Below are 24194 nucleotides of genomic sequence, written 5' to 3'. Positions count from 1 at the left end.
TCTGCATTTTTAAGGTCCCTCAGGCTGCTGTGTGGAGGATGTGGTTGGGTGAAGTGTCAGGGAGACCGGGGACGGGGCAGCCACAGTCGTCCCAGTGGAGATGCTGAGGGCAGGAGTGGACGCCAGATGTATTCTGACGTAGTGGACATAGTGATGGATTGGATATGGGTAAGGTCTGGAGGGTCTCAGGTCTCTAGCCTGAGCTCGGGGTTGACAGTGGAAGTGCCATCCCCTGAGATGGGCAAGATGAATGCAGCAGGTGGGGGCGGGGCAGGGGCTCAGGAATTCTGCTTTGAATTGGAGATTCTTAAGTTATTTCAGGCTCTGGGCTGACCCCTCAACAGGGGTAAAAAGGAAGGGAAGCATCTTCCTTCCTCACAGGTTTCTTAAGAAAATGTGGTGGGAGCTGGGCTTCCCTTAAGCACGCAAGTTCTGCACGAATCCCTTCGCCAGTTCAGGACTGAGTCTTGTCTATGTCCTCCTTTAATCCCTTGGGATCTGGCAGTTCTGGGCCTGGGGCCTGGTCTGAGCTGTCACTAGGTAAAAGTCTCTGCCCCATCTTCAGACTTTCCCATGGAAACTGCCCCCAGAGGCATCTGACCTTCAAAACCCTTAACTACACTCAGATGGGCAAATTCACTGGCCCATTACCCAGCCTCACCCTGCCAGAGGTTTAAGGACAGTGTTCCCCAGCACATGTCCCGACTGAGCCCTATCCACACTTCCCTACCTCCTTGGCAGGGCAGTCTCGACAGCCCCCCAGTCCTGGGCTCCCTTTCAGCTAGCTTATTCTCCAGGCACGGGTTCTCCTGACAACTCCTTGTGCCTCCAGGGGTTCCTTCCTCACCTAGCTTTAGCCCAGGCCCACACATCATTCCAACACCTAGACAGGATGTCAGGAACAAGACAATGTTTCTGGAAAGGCAGTTTTTACAGAGGGCACCCAGCATTGCTCTTTGGCTTCCTGGGAGATTGTCTTCAGAACACAGAGCACAGTTCCCTGTGGGCTGTGGCAGAGCAGAGACTGCTCTATCACCCTTCACCCCAAAATGACCGGGGTGGTCCACAAGTGGGTGTGGTAGGTAAGCAGATACTTGGAGATGACAAAAGATTGCTTTTCTGCCCTGTCCCATGGCTCCAGGACTCTTCAGAAGAGTGATGTATATAGGGTAACATTTCTGTGGATTATCCATGTGGGTCTGTGTAGACCCCTGGACAGCAGAATGAGACCTAAGTTTGGGAAATCATCTGTCTGGCTTATTTTAAAACATTTAAAATAAACACTTTGGCCCTCTTCATAAGGACACAATACCTGACTTTTCCTCATGCAGGTTTGTATCAATTCATCTACAACTCTCAGTAGCCACCATCTCTGAGATGGGTGATGGAAAAGCGTACAGTTTGCCCCTAAGAACAGCTTTCTCTTGGCAGAGTTTCTGCAAGGGAGAACACTGGGTAGTTGAGTATTAAGAACAGAAACAGCGCGGGAAACATGTTCGAGGCAGAGGAACAAACTTGGTCTCTATAACAATCTGCTAGCAGCAGCACTTGTGAAAAACGCTTAGGAGTTGGAGCTTATGAGGACGAAGTAAATCAGTGAGGCAAGGCTGTCACAGAAAGGCTGAGGGGAGCTTCTGCTATATTGAGAAAAGTCCAGAAATTAAACCAGAGAGGGAGTCCTCCCACACCTAAACCACACAATTTAAAACAGGCCCAAGGGGTGGGAGTCAGGCTTCCCCTTGGCCTAGGGGAGAGCTCTCCTCAGTTGAAGGGGTCTGAGGATGGAAGTCCCCCAAGGCTAGCGGCGTCTGAACAGAGGCCAGAAGAGCACTCGGCAGGATATGGTTTGGGAGAGTCAAGTCTGGGAAGGTTCCTGAAGCAGATGCTGACTCTGATGGTCCCTTTCAGCCCCGAGAGAAGGGCTGCCATGGGCCTTCTCAGCACCGACATCCTGGAGGTTCCTATGGAGGCTTCACTGGGGACTGGGCACTCCAGGTGCCCACCCCAGAGTTCTCAGCCCCTCAGCACCCGGACACACTGCTTTAGTGCCCTCAAGGGGTGGAGCTGAGAATAGGCTCCAGGTCTCTGTGCCAGCTAAGCCATGGGGTGGGGGCAGGGGGATGACTTGTTACCCGGGGCAGCGTTTCCCCACGTCTGGGATCATTTCCAGTGATAGCAACAGGCATGAAATAACCTCGTCTTATACAAAGGAAATCATCCCTTGTAGCCTTGTGGTTCTTATTCCATTTCCCCACATCTATTAAGGGGAAGAGTCTCAGTTGGGTGCTAGTGTGTCTGACTCCACGGTAACATCCCTTAACCTCCCTGTGTACAGATACCAAGTCTCGTGTGTAGGCACAGTATTGGGCTGTCATTTCATAACACCAATTGTATTAATTTTTACTTTCTATTTATATCAAGTGTAAACTTTCCTTTAAAAATGCATTTAAGGAAATGAATTAACTTAAAAATATTAGAAATTTATTTTCATCTCGGTTGAGATTAGAATAGCAGAAGGGCGCTTGCGGTTAGTGGCTGAGGGACAACTGGCAACTGGGGAGATGCCAGTGAACGACCAGGGGCAGAAGGCTCAGCACAATGGAAAGTCCTGCTCTGGCCCTCCAGGGTCTCAAAGACAAGTCTGGAGAGTCAACTAAAAAGATCATCTTAGGGACCTCTCGGTGGTCCAGTGGTTAAGACCCGGCATGTCTACTGCAGGGGACATGGGTTTGATCCCTGGATGGGGAACAAAGATCTTGCATCCCACATGGATCGTGCATCCCACACGCTGTACTGTGTGGCCACAAAAAAAGAAAAAAAAAGATCATCTTATGGTGAAGAGAAAATAGGAAAGCTGCAAGTTGAAAAAAACGTTTATCTTTTCTTTTAAAAAGTTATAAAATTTATATAGCTGGAAAGTCTCCTATGGCAAAACTGAAGTGATCTAAAAGACTTCTGGCTCTCTTGACTCCCAAGTCCAATACACTCTTCCATTTCGACCCTTCTCTCTTTTTCAATTTTTATTTATTCATTCACCTTTTATTTTTGGCTGTGCTGGGCCTTTACTGTTGTATGCGGGTTTTCTCTGGTTGTGATCAGGGGCTGCTCTCCAGCTGTCGTGCACGGGCTTCTCATTGCACTGGCTTCTCATTGCACTGGCTTCTCCTGTTGTGGAGCATGGGCTCTAGAGCACAGGTTCAATGGTTGTGGTGCACAGACTCAGCTGTTCCACAGCATGTGGGATCTTCCTAGATCAGGGATTGTAGCCATGTCTCCTGCATTGGCAGGCGGACTCTTTACCACTGAGCCAGCAGGGGAAACCCCGACCCTTCACCTCTTCTAGATCCCACACTTCCACGTTTTCTTTAGAAAACATGATCTGAGGTTATACGTAAGTGATCAGCATTTCAAGTGTGCAAAGCGGTGGCTGAGGTAGCAGGAGGCACGCTGGCAGGATGAGGGGTGTGGAGGCTCACATGTGGGCTGAGCCCACTGCCGCCGGCGTTCCCCACACTGCGAGGCAAACCTGGGGCTCCTTCCTCGCCTGCCAGCCCTCCTGGTCTCTCCTGGGGACCCAACCTCCTGAGCTTGGCTCTCCTTCTGGTGCTCAGCCTTGGCTTCATTCCACTTTGATTCTGGTCAGCTCCCACCTTCCGTCTCCACAGAGTCTCAGAACCAAGGAGTGAAACTACAAGAGACCACCACCACCACGCGGCGATCAGGCTGCCCTGGCTGTGATCGACCCCCTGCCCACTCTGCCATCCCCACTCCCCATTCTGCGGGCCCCCCGTCAGGCCCAGCCTTGGGGTTCTTCCTGGTCCTCAGGCCATCCTGCGGGCAAGGGTACCTTCTCGAGGCTGCGTCGGTGGCCCACGCTGACGAACGTCATGCCCAGCTGCTGGCCGATGCGGTACAGCTCGCTCTCCACCTCCTCGGTCAGGGCACTGGTGGCTTCATCAAGCACTGGGGACAGAACCCAGCGGGAGGATGTGGGGGCCTGCGGTCCACCCACCTCTGCTGCTCCTCCAGCCCACGCCCACCTCTGGCTGGGGCCTGATGAGAGGCTGAAAACTGCTCTGCCTTCCAGGAGCCCTGCCTTGGGGACACCATGGGCCAAAGGAACAGAGGGTGAGGCTTCATGTGGGAAGCCACTGCCAGCAGTGGGACAAAATCCTTCAGCTTCCTATAGATGAATACCAGCCACTGCCTTGGACCTCTCAATCCGAGGAATCCTAGTTCCCTCGAGGACGTCAGTTCCTAGAAAAGTTCATACCTGCCATCCCTCTGCCAGGTACAGCTGGGGAGATGGCAGAATCTGAGGACCAAAATCAGAAGCCCTCTCAAGGCTGCCTCCAGCTGCCACGCTGGCTGAAAGCCTAAGACTCGGTAGTTTAATATACGGGGGCTTCCCAGATGGCTCCGTGGTGAAGAATCTGCCTGTGATGCAGGAGACTCGGGTTTGATTTGAGTGGGAAGATCCCCTGGGAGGAGGAAATGGCAACTCACTCCAGTACTCTTGCCTGGAGAATCCCATGGACAGAGGAGCCTGACACGACTGAGTGGTTTTATATATACCTGAGGATTGCAAGCACTGCCGCCTCACGGGCAGAGTTCTGTTGTCCCCCTCGGCAGGGACAGAGACACCTGGCCAGGATCAGGTGTGCTCCCCTTCCCGTACCCATGACTCTCCAGGTGCACTTGAACAACACGCTGCTACACCTGTGAACGCACATGGTACCTGGATGGCACACACACCTACAGGGCGAACCTCACCTGCGTACTTCGGCTGCAGGTAGAAGAGCCGGGCAAAAGAGAGCCTCTGCATCTCTCCCGGGGACAGAACATCGTACCTGCAGAAAGGGAAGTGGAGAGGCCAGCTGGAGGAAGGAACATATAGCTTGGCTTCTGCACAGAATGGTCTGGGCAGGAAGAGGCTCTCACTGTAGACAGACTGTCCCAGCACCGCCCCCACAACTTTCCCAGCAGAGCCACACTGCTCACACGAGACAAAGCCAAAACTCTGTACGCAAGGACATGAACCAGGCCCCTAATGGGCCAACAACACCCTGGGATTTGGGGTCAGGAGTCAGTTCATCCCTTGCCAGGACCCCTGGGAGCCACTGTCTTTTGGGGAGCTGTCTCTGGAGCACCCCAACCTCCTCCTTACCAGTTCCAATCAACCTGCTGGTCCAGACCCTTTGTCCTTGCAACCAAGCTGGACTGTAACACACCAGAGAAAACAATGGGTCAAATGGAAGGGCCCATCCCTGCCTCCTCCCATCCTGAGGACTGCCTCAGTCCCACCACATACATCTACCCTCAGCAGCGTAGCAAGCGGGGGCTGGGCGAGCAGTCTGCTCCAAGCAGAGAGGAGCAGTCCATCAGTTACTGTTTAGACTTGCTGGAGCGTGGGGACCAGAAAAAGCAACCTGACATGGTGTTATTATTGTTTTAAAAGTCGCTACAGAGTGAACGCTGCTTGTTCCCCATACCTGGCCAACAGCTCCCACTGCTGATTTATATGCCCACCCCTACTCCCCTCCCTTGCCCCAGGCTCAGACCTCCAGACCCCGGCCAGGACAGCAGGGCTGGCCCCGTTGGGCTGGCACCTGTGTGGTCGGTGCTACCAGGTGGGCTTGGACCTCAGGGTCCTTGCCCTCACTTACTAGGCCTGCCAGCTCCAAGAACCTCATGATCCTCTCATCATCAGTAGAACCTGCAAGACACAGAAGTCAGTGCCTCTGGGCGGCCAGAATGGATGGGGTGCATCACGACAGGGGGCGAGCAGAGGTGGGGCACCAGAATGGGGGCCAGGGGTCTGAGCGACAGGTTACAGCACTTAATACACTAGGGAAGGGCCAGGGAAGGATGTGATCTGACCCTTCCCTCCCATGGGTGTCTCTCCTCTGCAGGGGGGAGACAGAACAAGATGAGGTCAGGGTACAGACCCTAAAACAGTAACTAGTCAGAGGAGGTGGTGGAGGGGACCCAACCAGAAACCAGCAGCCTGGTGGGGGGCCTCCCCCAACAGGCAGAGAAGGAACAGTGGGATGGGGGACATGTCCCGAGGGGGCCCAGCTCACCTGAGTCCGGGTAGATCTCCTTCAGGGGATATATCACCTGATAAAAACAACAGGGGCCTGGGGTAAGGGCCAAAGAGAGGTGGGACGGCACACAGCCCACCTTCGCTCAGAAACAGGAACCGCCAGAGACCAGGCTCCTCTCCACCCGAGAAGAGGAAGAAGCATTCTGGCTGAGGAGCTGGGCTTACAGACAGCAGGGAGGGCCCCAGAATCTAAGCTGGGGCTCAACAAATACTTGTGATATTTGGCTTATGGCCCCCACAGGTTAGCCTGCCCCCGGAAGCTGCCCTGAGTACATGGCCTGACCCACAGATGTGAATATGAAACAGGAGCAGTCTGTCAGCTACCGTTTAGACCTGCTGGAGCGTGGGGACCAGAAAAAGCAACCTGATGTAGTGTTATCATTGTTTTAAAAGTTGTTACAGAGTGAACCCTGCTTGTTCCCTGTACCTGGCCAACAGCTCCCACTGCTGATTTATATGCCCACCCCAACCCCCTGCCTCGCCCCAGGCTCGGACCTCCAGTCCCTGGCCAGGGACAGCAGGGCCGGCCCCACTGGGCCAGCACCTATGATCGATGCTGCTACCAGGTGGGCTTGGACCTCGGGGTCCTTGCCCTCACGTGTTGGGCATGGTTCATTTATGCCCTGCCTGCTGCACCAGCTCTCTAGGGCAGAGACCTGTCACCCTACCAGGGCCATGTTGGGGGGTGGGGTGGGAGGAGTGGGCCCCGGGCTGACCTGCTCCCGAAGGGTCCCATCAGTGAAGAAAGGCTTTTGGGGCAGGAACAGCACCCCGTGGGGTCCAAAGTCCGCCAGCATCTGCACTGAGCCTGCAGGGCCCACAGAAACCTTTGTTTGGACATCTTCTAAAAGGTAACTGCTCCTCACTCTCCTCCAAGAGGCTTGATCCTTACAGACAGATGCACACACATACCCACACGCACACATATGCACCCCAACCCCCCAGGCCAAGGCTGGCTCAGAGATGGGGCAGGCTGGTCCTCACCCCGTGCGTTCGCCCAGAGGCCGCCCAGAACCCGGAGCAAGGAGGTCTTGCCGGTGCCCGTGTTGCCTGTGATGAGCAGGCTCTGCCCCTCAGAGATCTTCAGACTCAGGTCCTTGATTAAGGGTTTGTGAGAGGAGGGGGCGTAGATGCAGACCCGCTCAAGGAGGAAAGCTGTATCTGCTGGCTCTGTTGCTGGCTCTCCCGGGCCCCTGGGGTCCGAAAAGAGAGGAGATGAGGGGAAGATAAGTACTGTCAGTGCTGCTGGGAGTAGGGGAGCCCCTTCTTCCTGGGGGCGAATCACCTCTGGACTGGGGGAGGGGCTGCCATGGGCTCAATTGTGACCTCAGAAAGCATATGCTGAAGTTCCAACCCTTGTACCTCAGAAGGTGACTGCATTTGGAGACAGGGTCTTGAAAGGGGTGAAAGTGAAAGTCGCTCAGTCGTGTCCGACTCTGTGACCCCATGGACTACACAGTCCATGGAATTCTCCAGGCCAGAATACTGGAGTGGGTAGCCTTTCCCTTCTCCAGGGGATCTTCCCAACCCAGGGATCGGACCTCAGTTTTCCGCATTGCAGGTGGATTCTTTACCAGCTGAGCCACAAGGGAAGCCCAAGAATACTGGAGTGGGTAGCCTATCCCTCCTCCAGCGGATCTTCCTGACCCAGGAATTGAACCAGGGTCTCCTGCATTGCAGGCAGATTCTTTACCAACTGAGCTCTAAGAGGTGAGTACATTCAAACGAGGCTGTGAGGGTAGGGCCCTAATCCTGCAGGACTGCTGTCCTTTTAAGAGGGAGAGACACACCAGGGGGTGAACAAGCAGAGAAAATGCCATGGAAGGACGCCGTGAGAAAGCAGCCATCTGCAAGTGAAGGAGCAAGGCCTGGGGAGAAACCAATGTTGCCGCCACCTTGACCTTGGACTTCCAGCCTCCAGAACTATGAGGAAATAAACTTCTACTCTTTAAGCTACCCAGTGGGTAGCTATGGTAGCTATGGGTGTCCTATGGTAGCCCTGGCAAACTGAGAGAGGTGGTCTGGGCACGTGCTCCGTGGCAAGCTGGGCCAAGTCCTGCCCTTGACTGATCTTAATCAGTCTTACCAGCCAGGCACCACAGCAGTTATCCCCTCTTGGCAGATAAGGAAACTGAGTCTGGTGGCTAAGTAACTGCCTCAGGGGCACAGAGCTGCATCTCTCCAGTTCTAATGTCAAGAGGTTTTCACAGCATCATAGTGCAATTGAAGGTCAGAAGGGGAACGGAAATGCTAACCCGTTCTGGAGTCTCTGGCTCTCCGTGGATGCCCGTCTTCCCCACAGAACAGCAACTCCAGTCTCCTACAGTCCCTGCCCCCGTAGCCCACCCCGGCCCCTGGGTTCAGAGATGCATGAAGTTTTCATCCTTAACAGAGGCAACAGTTAAGGTGTTAGCTCCTAAGAAGAGAGTTGAGCATAGTTCTTGAAATTCAGCCTGTTTCCATTTTTCAAAGCTTACTCTGTGGCCTCCACCCAAACCACCTCCTATGAACTAGGGGACCCAATCCCCACAGCAACCCTAAAATGAAGGTTCCATGAACATGTTCCTTATGGATATGAAGATACTGAGAGTGGTTAGGTAATCCGTTCAAGAAAAGTGAGGATGCGAGACAAATCCTCGATGCCCAGAAAGGTCAGAAACATCCCAGAGCCTTCAAGGATACATGAATGAAGACACCTCTGGGCCTATGTGGGGACAAAGAACGGACAGGCCCCAAGGAAAGCGGCGGGTGCAGCAGGGCTCCGCAGGAGAAAGGGGGAGGAAAGGAAGAGGAGGGATGCTATTTGGAGTTTCGTTAGCCCAGACCCAGGCGGCTTGTGCACTTTGCTTCTGTCGGGTGGGAAGATGGTGTAAATGAACACAGATGCCGGAACAGCAGCACAGATGGTGAACATTTACAATGTGCCTGCACACGACGCGGGTTTCTTTCATTTGCTCCGCCGGACTCTCCTGCCCAGCTGGGAAAGGGCCGGGCTCCGGGGCGGTTCCATGGCCCACATGGTCCATCACCGTGCTGCCGGCCCAGGGCTTACCTGGCCAAGTCCCACTGGCTCTCATCCAGAAACTCCCCATCCTGTGACTTTGGGTTCATGTCCAGCAGGGTCTCCTGAAGCTCCCCGATCCTGGGCAAGAAGTGAAAGCCTGAGGAGGGTCTAGGGGCCCCGGTAAAGGCCTTCCTCCTTTCTTCCTCTCATGCCCACGAGTGTTTGGTGAGGTTTTTTCTGTTCTTTTATTTTCCCCTTGGCTACTTCTCCCAACGGCACACACTTTGCTCAGGACCCGGCGGGGCCAGAGGCAGCCTCACCTGTGTGTGTAGCCCGCCACATCGGAGAGCGTGGTGGAGAGTTCGATGAGCTGGCTGAAGCAGTTGATGAGATACAAGCACACGAAGGCGTTCTGGGCGGGAGAGAGGGCAGAGAGCCCAGGCCTTGACTCCGAGGCCGAAGGGCAGGGGAGCAAGTGTGACCGGGGGTGGGGGGGGCGTTCCCCAGGAGGGAGGCTCACCTTGCTGACTAGGCTGCTGAGCTCTGTGGGGCTCAGGTCTCCGTAGACGCCACTGAAAATGGGGATTGCGATCACGATGTAGCTCAGGATGCTGCCCAGATAGTCAAACATGTTGATGCCGACTACAGAAGACACAAGAAACCCAGGGTGAGAGGCCCGGGCATTGAGCCGTGTGTGCTCCAAGGGGAACAGGAGGCCAAGTGGTGTCTCAAGTCATTTCCCGGATTCTCACTTTCCTGAGGACACTCACAGCAAAGGCAAACTGATCAGTGCAGAGAGGGAGGAGGGGCTTGTGTGTGTGGGGGGTGCCATAGACTGTCCCCACCCTGTGGTTCCTGCCTCCGGACTCCCTGCACCTACTGCACAGCCAGAGCTCCTTGGACATCAGGTCCCTCTGGGTCTGAAGGAGTCGCTGCAGCCTGCGGTCTGTCCTCATGTGCTCCACGTGACCAGCCCTGATGAGAAAGGCCAGGATGTCCACCGGGTCTAGAAAGACTCTGCCAGACTCCTCCCACTCCCCTTTCGGGACCAGGCCCACCCAAGTGATCTTTCCTGCAGACCCTTTTGGCCACTAGCAGTCAGCCACTGCTGCATTCATTCAACCTGGTATTGCCTGTGCAAAGAACAGGAATTCTATAGCGTGGGCAGACCTGGTTCAAATTCTGGCTCTGGCCAGTGACTAGCTGGGTAACACTGACAGGTTATTAAGCCTCTGAGTCTCAGTTTACTCATCTATGAGATGGAGCTTATAATACCTATGTAATAGGCTAATGTGAAAATTTCTGAATTTAAGGTGCCAGACATATGAGTGGCTCCCGATAAAAAAATGCTATTATTAAACAAATATACACTGAGCAGTCACTAGGTGGCAGGCTTGGTGCTAGTCAGCCAGACAGAGGTGGATAAAACAGCCCGGCAGGCAAATACATGCCTTCTTCACCTGGAACATATGGAAAGTGTTACATAAGCCGTGTGTCTGCAGGTCTATGGAAGCAAACAGGCCTGATCACTAAGGGAATCTAGGAAGGCGCCCAGGAGACGGTGACTTCAAGCTTCAAGGATGGGCAGAAATTCTCCAAGCAGAAAGGTTAGGGGAGGACAGAGGAGTTTCAGATTTAGCATCAAGGACAGAGAGGCTGCAGGACGACAAACTCAGAGCCCCAAGAACCAACCTGCTTGCCCCAGGGCCCAAAGCTTCATGAGCAGAGGTTTCAGAATCCAGAAACAATTTAGCACCGGCCCAGCTATACCTTTGCCAACAAAGGTCCGTCTAGTCAAGGCTAGGGTTTTTCCAGTGGTCATATATGGATGTGAGTTGGACTGTGAAGAAAGCTGAGCGCCGAAGAATTGATGCTTTTGAATTGTGGTGTTGGAAAAGACTCTTGAGAGTACCTTGGACTGCAAGGAGATCCAACCAGTCCATTCTAAAGGAGATCAGTCCTGGGTGTTCTCTGGAAGGAATGATGCTAAAGCTGAAACTCCAGTACTTTGGCCACCTCATGCGAAGAGGTGACTCATTGGAAAAGACTCTGATGCTGGGAGAGATTGGGGGCAGGAGAAGAAGTGGACGAGAGAGGATGAGACGGCTGGATGGCATCACCGACTCGATGGACGTGAGCTTGAGTGAACTCTGGGAGTTGGTGATGGACAGGGAGGCCTGGCATGCTGCGATTCATGGGGTCGCAGGGAGTCGGACACGACTGAGAGACTGAACTAACTAACAGCTATACCTGCTCCCCACAACAAACCTCTTTCAGGCATGCTGAGCGCATGCTAAGTTGCTTCAGTTGTGTCCGACTCTTTGCGACCCTATAGACTGTAGTCCGCCAGGCTCTCCTGCCCACGGAATTCTCCAGGCAAGAATACTGGAGTGGGTTGCCATGCCCTCCTCCAGGGGATCCTCCCAACCCAGGGATCGAACCCACATCTCTTGCATCTCTTGCATTGAAAGGTGGGCTCTTTACCACTAGCATCACCTGGGGAGCCCCTCAACCTCTCTCATAGATTCCTGAAACTCTTGGTGCCCCCAAAGTGGTGGCAGCTACAAACTGCAGCAGTGATGGACAGAAGAGCAAAGTCCTGGGGCTATTAGATCCATGTGACCCAAGGACAAACTTCCATTCCTTAAAGACAAACCTCTGGGCCCTTACTATCAATCCAAACAAGAGTCCAGAGTCCTTACAGGAGGCAGAGTTCAGGGACCTGCCATGGCCACAGGGGAAGGAATGGGATTTCACAACACAGCTGTTGGGACAGAGTCTGTGGGGAGAGTCTTCTAATCTGAGAGGCTCCACTCCCTCCCATGCTACAGAGACGCAAGATAAGCTGTGGACGTCACTGGGCTTCGGGCACTGGTGGAAAGCCACTTTTTTACAGACAGAAAAGCAGAGGCAATGCCTTACAGTCATCAGCAAGAGGATGAAGCAGGCACTCATTTCACTCTAAAAACAAATTCTGCCCCACGCTACACCATGAGGAGGAAGGACTTGTTTCAGAAGCAGAGCCACGGACAGAAGGATGAGGCAGACGAGGACAGTGAGACATGGGGAGAGGGTCACGGCCAAGTGTGAGGATGCCTGGCCCCTGGCCTTGGCGATGGTGGGAGGGTGGTATGATTCACCTTGCCTTCTCTGCCATCTATCTCCCTGATCAGTTCTGATGAGGCAGACGGGCAACTATCTCCAGGACTCACCTGAAAAAAGCAGCAGGCTCAGCATTCACCCGGATCTGCATGTGCTTGAACCTGGGCAGACCAGAGGTAAATGTGTGCTGACGGTGGGCAGGACTGGGCCCTCTCCTTTCAGAGTCCTGGATCAACAGGACCTCCAGGCAAAGAGGAACACAGCTCCCCTTCAACACGGTGGCTGCTTCAGCCCAACCCTTCCCTGAACTGTCACAGGGTGGGAAATCCCAGGCCTGGGTGGGGTGGCAGGAGCCCAGCGGACAGGGCAGCCCCTCGCCTTGCTCCAGAGAGGACAGGTGCATGACTGCCACCGCCCCTCCTCCTCCCAGGGCCGGGTCTGAAGGAGGTGGCCAGGAAGCACAGAGGAGGGCACAGATCCACGGGCTGACTTGAATGAGGGCGTCTGGAACAGAAGTGCGTGAGAAGGCCAACGGATGACAGTGACGAGGGCCAAACAGTCACCGTTCTCACTGCTGCTCATGTATCATCTCATTAATTCCCCTTATGATTCTCTCCATCGGGGACAGTACCATCTCCATTTTAGAGATGGGAAGATGGACGTTTAGAGGTTAAAGACCTCCCCCAAGAGCACGGCTAGTGACTAGCATAACTGGGATTTAAACTCAGGCAGCCTTTTTCCAGATCCCATTCCTTATGCCTTATGCCCAGCGCAGAAACCCCCGAGCAAGGGAGACACACCTGAAATCCCCCTCCAGCTTCTCCTGCTGCACAAGCTTTGCCACAATGGGACTCATCAACACTCTGTTCACCACGGTTCCCAGGATGAAATACCCGAAGATGCTCACAGGCCCGAGCCAGCTGGTGCTGAAAGGCGGAGAGAGGGAGGGTGTGGAGAGGGACATATAACTGCAGGACTTGGCCCTGACTCCTGCCTCGGTTCTGGGCAGCCCGTCCCATCTCAGAGCCCCGTGGGGCCTCTGCTCCTACGTGGGGGCACCCAGTACCTGGACAGTGCCATATCATAGGGCCAAAGGGAGGGCCAGGGTCCGAACACACAAGATGAGAAGACTTCCTGGGGTGCAGGTGGGAAGGAGGGAAGACCTCTCTGGATCCTGACCCGGGAGAGCAGACTCCCCTCCGGCATGTGAGTGCTGGACTCGGGGGAACCGGCAGGCAGGGGAGGCTGGGGGGCATGCCAGCAAGAGGAGAGGCTTCACCTCCGGAAGCACTGGTAGGTGTAGTAGACGAGGGTGAAGGGAGAGATGATCAGCTTGCTGGCCATGCTGCTGAGTTGCCGACAGAACCGCTCCACGTCCTGGCTGATACGCTGGTCCCTGGAGCCAACGACACACAGTGATTGGACCCAGGGAGCTGGGCTCTAGGGTGAGAGCTAAGGCAGTTCCAGGTTACCTCTTATTCTGATCTTGCCTTGCAATGACTCCGTGGGAAGAGGGACCCAGACAAGGGCTGGTCTCCTAAATGCAATGAGACCCTTAGGATCTTCAAACAGGGTTGTGGAAAGTGGCTTCTTAAGGCACTTCAGTCCACCCCTCAGAAAAAAAATGGCAACTGAAAGGTCCAGCACCCGAGTGGCCTGAGCTGGCTCCGAGCAGAGCCAAAGAAGAACTTGAGGGTGGGTGACCCGAGTTTCTGGATGATCAGGAAAGCTATCCGGCTTATCTCACTCCTCCCAACCTCTCGCTCATGAGCCGGAGCCCACCCCCGTTTTAGCTATGTGGCTGTGGAAGCTCTGTATGGGTTCAGCCATGGAGAAGATGCCTAGAAGAGAAAGTCAAGAAGGATCAGGGTGGGACTTCTCTGGTGCTCCAGTGGTTGAGAATCCACCAGTTTCTCTGGTTCCATCTGTAGTCAGGGAACTGAAATCCCACGTACCACAGGGTGACTAAGCTCGCATGCCTCAACTGAGACCCCACGGAGTCAAATAAATAAATATTAAAAAAAAAAAAAAAGAAGAAGCATCAGGGCCTTCCAAGAGCCTTTGCTGCAAAGCTCTGCATAAGGTGAGGAAAGGTTACCTCAAGCAACGAAGAGCTTGGAAGGGTGGTGAGTGGGGAGGAAATGAGTGTGAAGAGAGACTCCATACGTCTCATCCCAACACCAAGGCCACAATGACCCCAAACTCCCAGAGAGGCGTGAGCTTGGGCAAATCCCTTGCATTCTCTGGGCCTCAGTTCCCTCACCTGTAAGGGAACCTGGGACTCAGTGAACCTAGGAGAGGTGATAGAATGGGGACTGGCATCCCAGACTGAGTGCTAGACAGCAGCAATTTTTTACTGGTAAAAATCAGAGTGTCGGTTTTCTTGCTTTTTTCTAGCAAGGACTTTTATCTTGGTCTTCAGAGGGTGCCTTGTTTGGAGGCCCAGGATATGAAATGGACAAAAGGGAGCTGCTCTTGGCCTCTCCTTTCACCTCCCCATCCTCAGGCATGCAGAGCATCTGCCCCCTATGGCTCCGGGCAACAACATTTGCAGATAACTGCAGATGACCTCATGGGGGTCCCAGCAGGGCCTCTCCTGGGCTGAGTCAGCCCAGATGGATGAACCCCATAGAGGGTGGCCAGGACTGACAGGGGGCACCTACGGGTTGTCGACATCATCACGCAGCACGTTGAGGGTGTAGTACATGCGGCCGCGGAAGTAGAGGCGGTGGAGGTGCTCTGTGAGGTCCTTCCTCCAGCTCACATACAGCAGGTTGCAGGTGAACTGGTCAAAGCTCTTGAGCTGAGCAGTGGGGGAGACAAGGGGAAGGGAGAGATGCATAATTCTTCCTGCAAGCGTCAGCTCCCAGCTCAGGCTGGCAGAAAGCCTCTGCTGACCAGTCCCAGCCCAAAGGCTGTCCACTTAGCACTAGGGCCTGTTAAAGCCTCAAGTCATGGGATTCCTCCCTTCCTCATTCACTCATGTGTTCAATCCTTCACCAAGAACCAGCCCCCACGCGCTTCTGGAGATTGGGGACAGTATTTTCTTTTCCATTTATGTTCTTATTTTTCTGTCCCCCCAAACCTGGAACAGGGTTCTATATACATAGGTGCTTACTGACAGAAGACCCAACAGATGTGCCAAAGTGTGATGAGAAGTGCCTTCCCCAAGAAAACAGGTAGTGCAGCCTGACAGCATTAGGCTTGTGTCCTAGCAGAACCCTGACTCTCATCATTTATAGAGCCTCTGTATGCTAAGCACGAGGGAGGTAACAGTGAATTCACAGTCTAGTGAAAAAACAGTCCCAAGGGTGTAAGGGGTGTTAGAGCAGAGGTAAACTCAAAAGGATTAACGGGACTTCCCTGGTGGGCCAATGGCTAAGACTCTAAGCTCCCAAAGCAGGGGGCCCCAGGTTCGATCCCTGGTCAGGGAACTAAGATCTCACATGCCTCGTGGTGCAGCAAAAAAAAAAAAAAGATTAGTAATTCAAAGGGGTGGAGTTGGGTGGAGGAAACAGGAAAGAAAAATTGAGGATGTTCTGAAGGAGGTGATAGCAGAGGAATCCTGAAAAGTCAGCAGGCATTAAGCAAGTGAATGAGGGGTGGGGGGAGGAGGCCGTTGTGTGAGGAAGCAGCAGGTGCAAAGGCTGGGCGATGTGACAAGTGCCAGGCTCAGTCACAGCCTCAGTGTGTGAGGACAGCAGCGGCTCTGGCTGCTGGGCTCGGTTTTCAGGGGGTCTGAGCTCCCTGAGGCAAGACTTCTGGGAACAGAAGCGACAACGATCTTTTCTGTTAAATGCTGAATTAAACCAGAACCCTGTGGCCAAGCCCCAAGAGCTTGAAACAATTGCGGCACTGGTCTCATGTGGGCCAACGGGCAAGATCAATGCCCTGCCTAGAGTTCTGACCCCACGTTCCCAGAAGAGGGAGGGAACACACACGCACAGCTTGGTTCCTGCTTCCTGATGGCTAAGTCCTACCGGGCACTGGACAGACCATCATACTAGGCTGGAGGAGAAGAGAGATGTGGGGAGAAGACCTTACCATGGATATGAGGACGATGAACACAACAGACAGGAACGTCAGGGTCTTAAATCCGTTTAAGTCTTTGTTTCCTAGGACTCCAAAGTATTGACTGGGGATCAAGCCAACCCGGTAGATCACCAGTTGTTCTGGTGGGAGGGGGAGGAGTCAGGAATCAGTAACGAGGAGGGAGAAAAGTCAGAGGAAGGCTTCTTCTTGTATCTTTGTGTAATCAACACCCCGCAGAAGGAAGAGGACCCCACGAGCTTGGGCTCATTCACTCACCCAGTAGGGCCACACACAAAAGGGTCAGGAACATCAAGGCATTCTGTGATGACCAAGAGGGAAACAAAACCTTCTGTATCTGCAGGAACCGCTGGAGAAATTGCAAATCTAACCTGGGTCTGAAGAAGAGAAGCAGAGAGAAGCCTAAGAGGACAACGGAGCCTTAGAGAGCAGTGACTAAACTTATCTACACCTGTTGTGGGTTGGGGCTGAGGCCACACAGAAAGGTTTTACAAATGCTGAAGTAGGTAGGCTGGGAACAGACCAGGGGATTAGAAAGGAATTTCTTTAAGCTGACAAATGCTATGAAAGGTTAGGACTTCCCTGGTGGCTCAAACGGTAAAGCGTCTGCCTACAATGCGGGAGACCCGGGTTCATGGTAACCCACTGCAGTATTCTTGCCTGGAAAACCCCATGGAGAAGCCTGGTAGGCTACAGGCCATGGAGTCCCAAAGAGTTGGACACGACTGAGAGACTTCACTTTCACTTTCACTATGAAAGGTTATTTACCAAAAACCTATAGCTAAATTAATAAAGAAATTTTAGCCACGAGACAAGGAAACCCGCTACATCCATTCTCAAATAAGACCTCCAAATCAAAAACTAAAAAGCAGGAAAACTCACAACTTTAACTTAGAATTAAGTATTTTTGTTCAACATTGTGCCATAGATTCAAAGACTTGGAGAGCGGAAAATAAGATAATAAAATTTGCAGAGTGGAAAATAAACAAGGTAATAAAATCTACGCATACAAGAAATTCCTGCGTCAGGAAGACAGGAAATCCACAGAAAAGTGGGAAAAGGACATTAAAAAAAGGGGAAATGCAAATACTTAAAAGAGGAAAGTTAACACAATGGAATACCGCCTTACACTGATTAAGTTGATACACATTAGAAAACCCAAACAACACCAAACCCTGGATGGGTGGGGGTCGATGGCTGAGGGGAAACAGGAACCTTTAGGCAGTGGTGTTGGGACACTGGGTGTGGTCACTCCGGAGAACAAATTTAGCAGGATTAAGCGTGACCAAGCATCCCACCCTGGGGTGAGCAATCCAAAGAAAAATCTAAGCAATCTAAGTGTCCATCACTAGGAGAATGTATAAGTAAACTGCGGTCTCAAGACCGAAGCACCACCCAGCACTCAGAAGTGAAAACTAGATTACTATAGTATGCATGATCTCAAAAACACAATGTTGAATAAGAAGTTTTTTAAAAATCACAGCAAGTTATGAAGTTGGAAGGTAGCTGTAATTTTTCCCCAAACAGCCCCGAGTAAGACGTCCCAAGGCCCGGCCCTCTTCCTCAGCCGCCCTGCTAACCTGCCGCCAGACCGGGGCGCGGGCCCCCGGATCGCCATGAACAGGGATCTGACCGACGCGGGAGCCGGGCAGACCCCGGGTCAGCTCCGGGCAGAGTCCGAAGAGCGCGCTGCCTGCCGAAGAGGGGCGGGGCCCCGGTTGGGGGCGGGGCCTGGACCCGGCTACCACAGAGACGGGAGGATAGAGAGGAAGGCGCCGGGCGACGCAGCCGCTGCCGGAAGCGATCGACTTCTTAAAAGAACCAAAGCGCTGTCTGTCAACCCGGCGCCTAGAGCGCCCTCTCCTGGGTATGGTCAGTTTCCCCTTACGCAAGAAGCAGCGGAGAATGTGACCGAAGTATTTTTAACTCGAATTATACAGGAACCAGAGATCAAACTGTCAACATCCGTTGGATCATCGGAAAAGGAAGAGAGTTCCAGAAAAACGTTTACTTCTGCTTTATTGATTACGCCAAAGCTTTTGACTGTGTGAATCACAACAAAATGGAAAATTCTTCAAGAGATGGGAATACCAGACCACCTGACCTGCCTCCTGAGAAATCTGTATGCAGGTCAAGAAGCAACAGGTGGAACTGTACATGGAACAACAGACTGGTTCCAAATCGGGAACGGGGTAGGTCAAGGCTGTTTATTGTCACCCTGATTATTTAACATATGCAGAGTACATCATGCGAAATGCTGGGCTGGATGAAGCACAGGCTAGAATCAAGATGGCCGGGAGAAGTATCAATAACCACAGATATAAAGGCGACACCACCCTAAAAAGCCTCTTGATGAAAGTGAAAGACGAGAGTGAAAAAGCTGGCTTAAAACTCAACATTCAGAAAACTAAGATCATGGCATCTGGTCCCATCAGTTCAGTTCAGTCGCTCAGTCGTGTCCGACTCTTTGCGACCCCATGAATCGCAGCACGCCAGGCCTCCTTGTCCATCACCGACTCCCGGAGTTCACTCAGATTCACGTTCATCGAGTCAGTGATGCCATCCAGCCATCTCATCCTCTGTCGTCCCCTTCTCCTCCTGCCCCCAATCCCTCCCAGCATCAAAGTCTTTTCCAATCTGTCAACTGTTCACATGAGGTGGCCAAAGTACTGGAGTTTCAACTTTAGCATCATTCCTTCCAAAGAAATTCCAGGGCTGATCTCCTTCAGAATGGACTGGTTGGATCTCCTTGCAGCCCAAGGGACTCTCAAGAGGCTTCTCCAACACCACAGTTCAAAAGCATCGATTCTTCGGCGCTCAGCCTTCTTCGCAGTCCAACTCTCACATCCATACATGACTACTGGAAAAACCATAGCCTTGACTAGACGGACCTTAGTCGGCAAAGTAATGTCTCTGCTTTTGAATATGCTATCTAGGTTGGTCATAACTTTTCTTCCAAAGAGTGTCTTTTAATTTCATCACTTCATGGCAAATAGATGGAGAAACAATGGAAACAGTGACAGACTTTATTTTAGAGGGCTCCAAAATTACTGCAGATGGTGACTGCAGCCATGAAATTAAAAGATGCTTGCTCCTTGGAAGAAAAGTTATAACCAACTTAGCATATTAAAAAGCAGAGACATTACTTTACCAACAATGTCCGTCTAGTCAAAGCTATGGTTTTTCCAGTCATCATGTATGGATGTGAGTTGGACTGTAAAGAAACCCGAGCATGGAAGAATTGATGTTTTTGAACTGTGGTGTTGGAGAAGACGCTTGAGAGTCCAAGAAGGAGATCCAACCAGTCAATCCTAAGGGCAATCAGTCCTGAATGTTCATTGGAAGGACTGATGCTGAAGCTGAAACTCCAATACTTTGGCCACCTGATACGAAGAACTGACTCATTGGAAAAGACCCCGATGCTGGGAAAGATTGAAAGCAGGAGGAGAAAGGGATGACAGAAGATTAGATGGTTGGATGACATCACTGACTCAATGGACGTGAGTCTGAATAAGCTCCCAGAGTTGGTGATGGACAGGGAAGCCTGGTGTGCTACAGTCCATGGGGTCTCAAAGAGTTGGACACAACTGAGCGACTGAACTGAAGTGATACATGTTTCACTAGAGAAGGGAAAGGCTAGCTACTCCAGTATTCTGGCCTGGAGAATTCCGTGGACTCTATAGTCCATGGGGTTGCGAAGAGTCGGACATGACTGAGTGATTTTCACTTCACTTCATACATGTTTCATACGTTCTCCCAAAGACACCAGAATGACTTTTTTTTTTTTTTTTTTGACCATGCTGTGCAGTGAGGACTTCGGGGATCTTAGTTCTTCCACCAGGAATTGAACCTGTGCTTTCACAGTGACAGTGTGGAGTGCTAACCCCTGGATTTTCAGGGAATTGCCTAGAATTATCTTTTAACAAGCATCTTTTAACAATTTCAGTTAGAATAAAATCCAAATGTTTCCATGGCACAAGTGATCAGGTCTTCTCAACTTGGTCTTTTTTATTGGCCACTTTATTTTGGTCTCAGGGTCTTTGCCTGGATTGTTCTTCTCCCTAGCCTGAGGCTTTCCATGACTGGCTCATTCTTATCATTAGTTCAATAGGATGTCAGCTGCTCATTCTATGCTTTCCTTGCCCTAACATTCACTATTACAATACACTTTTATTGTCTTCATGATAGTTATCCCTGTCTGAAATCATCTTGTTTCTTTGCTCTATTGTTTGTCTTCCTTTAGAAGAATACATTTCATTGAGCAGGAACTGTGTCTTGCTCATTGATGTATTCCCAGTACCTCAAACACTGCTACTAGGTGTGAGGTAAGTGCTTAATAAATATTTGTTAAATGTCGAATGAATGAAATGCTTGTCAACTGGCTGATGATGAGCAGCATGATCTCCCAGGACCCTAAGTTTGAATCTAGATGTACCCTCCCCTCTTCCTTCAGTCCTTAAGTGTCAACTATATTCCAAACACTCAACAAGATACATGTATCACCTGTCTTCTTGGAGTTGACAGTCTAGCTGGGAAGGTCAACCAGCTGACAGTATCACTTGTCTTTGTGAAGTTCTGTGACAAAGGAACCATACAGCAAGTTTTCTCAGCTTTGGCATTATTGACTTTTGGGGCCTGATAGTTCTTTCTGAGCGGAGTAGAGAGACTGTCCTGTGTATGGTAGGATGCTGAGCCATATCTCTGGCTTCTACTTACTAGATTCCAGCAGCACTACCCCAGATCCAGTTGTGCCAACCAAGACTGTCTCCAGACATTGCCAAATGTCCCTTGAACTTTGAGGGTGGAGAGGAGCAAAACCCTAGCCTTGTCTCACCCCCTTGCCCCCAGCACTGAAAACCAACGTCTCAGAGCCATAGAGAGGGCCATCTGACTCATGATGGAGAAAAGGGGAGAGAAGAAAACCAAGTGATTCCTAGACGTGGCAAGAGCATGACTTAGTCTCAAGTATGATTTCCTAAGTATGTCTTTGTTACTCTGAAAATCAAAAACATAAACATGTAAGGAGACAGTTTCTGAAAAATTAATAAGGCAACTCAAGTATCAAGGCAAACAACCTCAACTTGCTAGGAAAACCCCTGTTTACAGCTCTCGTTGCCTTTCACTCTCAAAAGTATTCTGGTTTGGTGTTTGTCCCAGGGCCCCTTAACACTGTTTATTATTTTAAACTTTACAGAATGCTCTATATATCACAACATTCATTAATATTTCTATTTATATTTTGAAATTATCTTTTAAATAATTTCCAGCACTTTAAATTGAAGTAGGGTAGTGGAAACCTAATGAAACAACTAAAATTTAAACAAATAATTTTTTAATATCAGATACCTCTGTTAAAATTTCCCATTGTAACTGTGATATTTCCTTTTTTTTTTTTTTACTGTTTTTTTAAAAAATAAAGACTCAAATAAGGTCCACACATTGTAGTCAATTGATATGTCTTCTAAAACTCTTAATCTATATCTTCCTCCTCCATCACCTTAGACTAACCACATTTATCTCTCTCCTGTTTGCAGAAATGTCTTAACTGGTTTTTCCAGTTGGATTCTTGCTGCTGTTCTAATCCAGCTCCTACATGACAGCCAGGGGAGACTGCCAAAAACAGATCAACACCTTGCTTAAAACCCTTCAATGGTGTCCATAGGTGCGTGGATTTATCTCTGGGATTTCTATTTTGTTCCATTGACCTATAAACCAATACAATATTGTAAAGTAATTAACCTCCAATTAAAGTAAATAAATTTATATTTTAAAAAAACCAAACCCTTCAATGATTCCAAAGTCTCTAGTGCCCTGGCTCCGCTATCCACTCCAAACTTTTAGGGCACCAAGAGACAACCTTGTCCCCTCCTGTTAATTTTTCCCCTTCCTTCTGTCTCCACTGTAATGCCTCCTCTCAGAAAAGTCCTCTCCAACTGCCTTCTCTAAAGAAGGACTCTTATTCCTTCCCATAACACCCCATTTTTTCTCCTTAAGGCACTTATCGAAGCTTGGTATTATATTTTCATTTTGTGTGTTTACTTCATTAATGCCTCTCTCCACAGACTGTCAGCTTCAGGAGGACAGGGACCACGTCCACTGCGTTCACCATTATCCAGAAGCACTCTGTAAGGACACTGTAAATCTTTGTTGAACAAAGTTGAGCAAGACAGTCCCTGACCTCACAAGGCGCACGGGCCACTGTCTCATACTGTTTACTAGGATGACTGCCAGTCTCGCGGCTGCTTTCTCACTCTCATACAAAGACAAAGGGAGACAAATTGGTTAAAGGGGAAAAAAAAGGTAATTAATTTGGTAATAAGTACGAAGCCTCAGATGATGACGTGGTTTCACTCCCAGGACTTCTCCTATGGATACAGGAGCACAAAGGGTTAGTCTGGAAGATGTTTCTGCGGTGTGGTAAGGTGACAGCAAAACCCTAGAAACAAACAGAATTTCCACCAGAGAAGGAAAGGGTGTAAGAAGTATGACACAGTCACTTTGTGGAATACACTTTGCAGCCCTTAACAAGGATGAGAGAGGCTACAGGGCCACAGTGGTTCAGAACATGGACTTCTGAGCCAGATTACGTGGATTCAAATCCCTGCTCTACCACTTAATATCTGTGTGACCTTGGGCAAGTTGCCTCAGTTTTCTTCTCTGTGAAGTGGGATGATAATCATTCTGACATCAGAGATCTCTGGGCAAGTATCTAAACAGGACCTGGCAGTGATGAGAGCTAAATGCTGTATTATATAGCAATGTGGGAGAAATGCCCATGTTATATTGTCTCATTCATTTTTAATTCTAGTTTAATTGAAAAATTTAAAACACACATGATAAAAAATGTCCACGCAGGATAGGGCATATTGTGAAAAATAATATGTTTATTTTTCCTGCTCCAGAGGAAATGACTGTTCACACCTTCCTAGGAATCTTTATAAAAATGTTTCATGCATAGGCAAACTTATATGTGTGATTATTTTTCACACACACACACACACACACACACACCCCTACATTTTCCTTTTGAAGCTTGCTTTTTAGGTTTCACAGTATATCTTGGAGATGCTTCCATACCACACAGACCCCCTGTCATTTCTTCCCACTGCATAATATTCCACTTATAGAGAAATTATTTATCCAATTTCCTATTGCTGGATATTTGCTATTACATAGAATGTTGCAATGAATATTCTTAGATATAGCCAAAATACTAGTAATTTTAAAAGATGGCAGATTTCATATTTTGTTTGAAAAAAAGCATATTTGTGTGTGCATGAGCATACATCTATTTAAAATTATTAGAATGTGTAGGAATTAGGAATATTAGAAATGGCAAGCACAAAAGACAGTTTGAACTAAAGAGCCTGCATGTTTAAAGTGGGTTCTTTTTTAAAAAAATGTGACTGGCACAGTAAAACCTTCCCAGAGGTTGTCTCTCAATACAGAAAAAGCTACTTCTTTCATCTTCTGACCCTGCCAGTTCCTGGTTCACACCTCAGTAACAGAGTTCTTCCTTCTTGTCTCCCTGCCAGCCTGCCTGTTCATTTTCATGTCCTGTAATACCCAGCCCAGTGCGTGGCACAGGGGTGTTCAGTAAACAGTTCTGGAATGAATGAAGTGACTCTTCTGACCCCAGTTTGCCTGTATATAAAATTAGGATGGAAAAGTGGACTCATGGCCATCCTGGGAAATTACTGAGCAATGTGGGCACTCTTGAAAAAGATGAAACAGTGTGTAAAAATACTCAAAAATAGCCTCTCAATCTGAAATTTGTCCTATGGGCTGACCAGGTCAAAACAGCCCTTGGTGTAGCTAGTTCAAAGGCTCATGGCAGCTTCCCCCCGAGCCAGCCTGTTAAATGTGTTCCCAGACAAAAGGAGGACAGAGCAGGAGGGATAAAGCTGTTAGCAAGCAGAGCCCTGCAGTAGA

The 24194-nt window shown here is 50.4% G+C and overlaps 1 protein-coding gene across 4 annotated transcripts; it reads right to left on the bottom strand.

Annotated features, from left to right (window-relative positions):
• Positions 1 to 2459: 2459 nt before the first annotated feature.
• Positions 2460 to 20104, bottom strand: ABCD4 (ATP binding cassette subfamily D member 4). 4 transcript variants are annotated; one of them, XM_040226107.1, is made up of 19 exons: positions 17843 to 17962; positions 16521 to 16639; positions 16257 to 16384; positions 14876 to 15015; positions 13492 to 13608; positions 13013 to 13138; positions 12323 to 12373; positions 9991 to 10085; positions 9631 to 9752; positions 9431 to 9522; positions 9159 to 9248; positions 7091 to 7299; positions 6823 to 6914; positions 6084 to 6120; positions 5667 to 5716; positions 5168 to 5220; positions 4774 to 4850; positions 3848 to 3963; positions 2460 to 3688 (listed from the first exon to the last, which is right to left on the bottom strand). In XM_040226107.1, exons 1-19 carry the CDS (start codon positions 17878 to 17880, stop codon positions 3620 to 3622), a joined length of 1821 nt encoding a protein of 606 aa, XP_040082041.1. In that variant the 5' UTR covers positions 17881 to 17962; the 3' UTR covers positions 2460 to 3619. The 4 variants fall into 4 exon arrangements, with proteins under 4 accessions (XP_040082041.1, XP_040082044.1, XP_040082042.1 ...); XM_040226110.1 differs by lacking the exons at positions 16257 to 16384; positions 16521 to 16639; positions 17843 to 17962 and adding an exon at positions 20101 to 20104; XM_040226108.1 differs by lacking the exons at positions 16257 to 16384; positions 17843 to 17962 and having other exon boundaries at positions 16521 to 16539.
• Between the last annotated feature and the right edge of the window lie 4090 nt (positions 20105 to 24194).

The sequence above is a fragment of the Oryx dammah genome, unplaced genomic scaffold, assembly GCF_014754425.2.
Source record: "Oryx dammah isolate SB20612 unplaced genomic scaffold, SCBI_Odam_1.1 HiC_scaffold_26, whole genome shotgun sequence".
Taxonomy (NCBI): domain Eukaryota; kingdom Metazoa; phylum Chordata; class Mammalia; order Artiodactyla; family Bovidae; genus Oryx; species Oryx dammah.
Note: the sequence above shows the minus strand (reverse complement) of the source record. Positions and strands in the feature narration are given on the sequence as shown.

Excerpts from the sequence above, each read along its gene's own strand:
- ABCD4 (XM_040226107.1), bottom strand. The coding sequence starts at position 17,880 with ATGGCGATCCGGGGGCCCGCGCCCCGGTCTGGCGGCAG. Across the intron at positions 10,086-12,322 it reads GAGCCTGCTGCTTTTTTCAG|GGCTGGTCACGTGGAGCACA; the intron begins GTGAGTCCTGGA and ends CTTTCTCATCAG. Across the intron at positions 7,300-9,158 it reads AGCCAGTGGGACTTGGCCAG|GGGCCCGGGAGAGCCAGCAA; the intron begins GTAAGCCCTGGG and ends TTCGGACCCCAG.